The sequence below is a fragment of the Nothoprocta perdicaria genome, unplaced genomic scaffold (genome assembly GCF_003342845.1).
Source record: "Nothoprocta perdicaria isolate Ctin4 unplaced genomic scaffold, notPer1 scaffold_751, whole genome shotgun sequence".
NCBI classification, from domain to species: Eukaryota; Metazoa; Chordata; class Aves; order Tinamiformes; family Tinamidae; genus Nothoprocta; species Nothoprocta perdicaria.
In genome coordinates this window covers 9,876-12,862 of record NW_020456034.1, presented here as the reverse complement: position 1 = coordinate 12,862, position 2,987 = coordinate 9,876, and the positions used below count along the sequence as shown (strand labels likewise).

The following is a 2,987-nucleotide window of genomic DNA, read 5'->3' as shown; positions in this document are numbered from 1 at the left end:
AAAGACTGGTTCGCCAAGCGCAAGAAGTTCAAGCGGCCGCCGCAGCGGCTCTTCGACGCCGAGAAGATCCGGTGCGCGCCCCGGCACCCGCTGTGTTCCCCCGTGTCCCCCGTGTGTCCCCCGTGTCCCCCCGGGACTCCCTGGAACCCCCAAGTCCCTCTGTGTCCCCCCCGGGTCCCCTCTCGTCCCCAGGTGCCCTTGCATCCCCTCGCGTCACCCCAGGACCCCGCAGGACCCTTTGGGTCCCCCCACATCCCTTTGTGTCCCCCAGGGACTCTCCGTGTCCCTCTGTGTCCTCTTGGGTCCCCCCAGGACCCCCATGGCCCCCACATCCCCCTGAGTCCTCCTGTGTCCCCCCCAGTGTCCCCAGGGCTCGTGGGACCGTGTCCCCCCCGTGTCCTCCCGTGTCCCCCTGTGTCCCCAGTGGCTCCTGGGACTGTCCCCCCAGTGTCCCCCTTCCTGCTCCCCACATCCCCTGTGTCCCCAGGGCTCGTGGGACCGTGTCCCCCACGTGTCCTCCCGTTTCCCCACCTGTGTCCCCAGTGGGTCCTGTGGGCCATGTCCCCCCATGTCCCCCCCATGTCTCCCCGTGTCCCCCCCATGTCCCCCCGTGTCCCCGGAGGCTGGGGGGGGTGACTGGCCGTGGGTCCCTGCAGGTCCCTGGGGGGCGACGTGGCCTCCGACGGCGACTTCCTCATCTTCGAGGGCAACCGCTACAGCCGCAAGGGCTTCCTGTTCAAGAGCTTTGCCATGTCGGCCGTGGTGAGCACCGGGAATGCCGGGAGTGTTGGGAATGCTGGGAGCGCCGCCTCTCCGCCCTGCCGCCCCCTCCCTGAACGCTGCCCCCCTCCCCACCCTGGGTGGCTCCCGGTGTCCCCCCGGCTCCCGGTGTCCCCCCGGCTCCCGGTGTCCCCCGGCTCCTGGTGTCCTCATACGGGTGGCTCCTGATCTCCCTCTGGTTCCCGGTGTCCGCGCACGGGTGCCCCGGCCGCGTGCCGGCACCAACGGGCGCTGCTGCGGGCGCTGTGCGGCCGGCAGATCACGGAGGGGGTGAAACCCACCCTGTCGGAGCTGGAGAAGTTCGAGGACCAGCCTGAGGGCATCGACCTGGAGGTGGTGACAGAGGGCACAGGTGAGTGACGGCGGTGGCACCCCGACACCGTCACCGTGACGCTGCCATGACACCGTCACCGTGACGCCATGGTGCTGTCACCCCACAGGCAAGGAGCGGGAGCACAACCTGCAGCCGGGTGACAACGTGGAGGTGTGCGAGGGCGAGCTCATCAACCTGCAGGGCAAGATCCTCAGCGTGGACGGCAACAAAGTCACCATCATGCCCAAGCACGAGGACCTCAAGGTGGGGACACGGTGGCCGGGGACTGGGGGAGGTGGCAGGCGCTGCGGGCCCCCCCTGTGTGACCCGACTGCTCTTCCTCCTCCTCCTCCTCGTCCTCCTCGGGCAGGACATGCTGGAGTTCCCAGCGCAGGAGCTGCGCAAGTACTTCAGGATGGGCGACCACGTCAAGGTGATCGCGGGGCGCTTCGAGGGCGACACGGGGCTCATCGTGCGCGTCGAGGACAACTTCGTCATCCTCTTCTCCGACCTCACCATGCACGAGGTGGGCGGCCGTCCCCGCGCGCGCCCGCGTGGTGCCTGTCACCCGCTGACGCTGTCCCCGCTGGGTCCCCAGCTCAAGGTGCTGCCGCGGGACCTGCAGCTCTGCTCGGAGACGGCGTCCGGCGTGGACGTGGGTGGCCAGCACGAGTGGGGCGAGTTGGTGCAGCTGGACCCGCAGACCGTGGGCGTCATTGTGCGCCTGGAGCGCGAGACCTTCCAGGTGGGGGGACGCGGGGACACGCGAGGGTGACGCGGGGTGACGGGTGCCCACGGCGTCACCCTGCGCCCTCGCCAGGTGCTCAACATGTACGGGAAGGTGGTGACCGTGCGGCACCAGGCTGTCACCCGCAAAAAGGACAACCGCTTCGCCGTGGCCCTCGACTCGGAGCAGAACAACATCCACGTCAAGGACATCGTCAAAGTCATCGATGGGCCCCACTCGGTGGGTGACGCCAGCGGGGGCGGCGCCCCGGGCGGTTGTCACCGAGCCCGGGGACACGGTCGGAGACGTGCCGGATCCGGCTGCCTCTGGCACAACCATCTCGGGAGGCCCTGGTGCTGTCCAGGGGGTGGCTTTGTTGGCACACGGGCTCTGGGGACACTCGGGGCTGAGGCCACCGACCCCAGGGACACGCGAGACTGAGGCCACCAGCCCCGGGGACACCCAGGACCGAGACCACCAGCCCCGGGGACACATGGGGCTGATGCCACCGGCCCTGGGGACCCTCGTGAGCGAGTCCACCGTGCTCGGCAGGGCCGGGAGGGCGAGATCCGGCACCTCTTCCGCGGCTTCGCCTTCCTGCACTGCAAGAAGCTGGTGGAGAACGGCGGCATGTTCGTCTGCAAGACCCGCCACCTCGTCCTGGCCGGTGGCTCCAAGGTCCCGGCTCTGCCTTTTGTCCGCTTTGTCCCTTTTGTCCCCTTTTTTGGGGATGGCGGCACCGTAACTGAGTGTCTCCGGCCCTGTCTTGCAGCCCCGGGACGTCACCAACTTCACGGTGGGTGGCTTCACCCCCATGAGCCCCCGCATCAGCAGCCCCATGCACCCCAGTGGGGCAGGTGAGTGACAACCCTGGGGACATCCCCGAGGCCCTTGGGGACATCTCTGAGGCCCTTGGGGACGTCCCGGAGGCCTCTGGGGATGTCCCTGAGGCCATCAGGGGTGTCCTTGAATCACTTGGGGTGTCCCAAAGGCCACGAGGATGTCCCCAAGCCCTTGAGGGTGTCCTTGAAGCCATCGGGGTGTCCCTATGGCCATGGGGGTGTCACCAAGGCATGGGGTGTCCTTGAAGCCATTGGGGGTGTCCCCAAGGCCATGGGGATGTCCCTGAGGCCATGGGGTGTCCTTGAAGCCATTGGGGGTGTCCCC

At 68.6% G+C, this 2,987-nt stretch overlaps 1 protein-coding gene across 1 annotated transcript in view; it reads left to right on the top strand.

Moving 5' to 3' along the window:
- The window catches only part of SUPT5H (SPT5 homolog, DSIF elongation factor subunit), a 10,873-nt gene that overhangs the window by 1,434 nt on the left and 6,452 nt on the right, over positions 1-2,987 (top strand). Inside the window, exons 3-11 of the mRNA XM_026051459.1 lie at positions 1-71; positions 657-762; positions 1,039-1,132; positions 1,221-1,357; positions 1,464-1,619; positions 1,692-1,838; positions 1,914-2,060; positions 2,373-2,498; positions 2,593-2,681. Of these exons, the coding sequence (XP_025907244.1) occupies positions 1-71; positions 657-762; positions 1,039-1,132; positions 1,221-1,357; positions 1,464-1,619; positions 1,692-1,838; positions 1,914-2,060; positions 2,373-2,498; positions 2,593-2,681 (1,073 nt within the window). The remainder of the gene's footprint in view (positions 72-656; positions 763-1,038; positions 1,133-1,220; positions 1,358-1,463; positions 1,620-1,691; positions 1,839-1,913; positions 2,061-2,372; positions 2,499-2,592; positions 2,682-2,987) is intronic.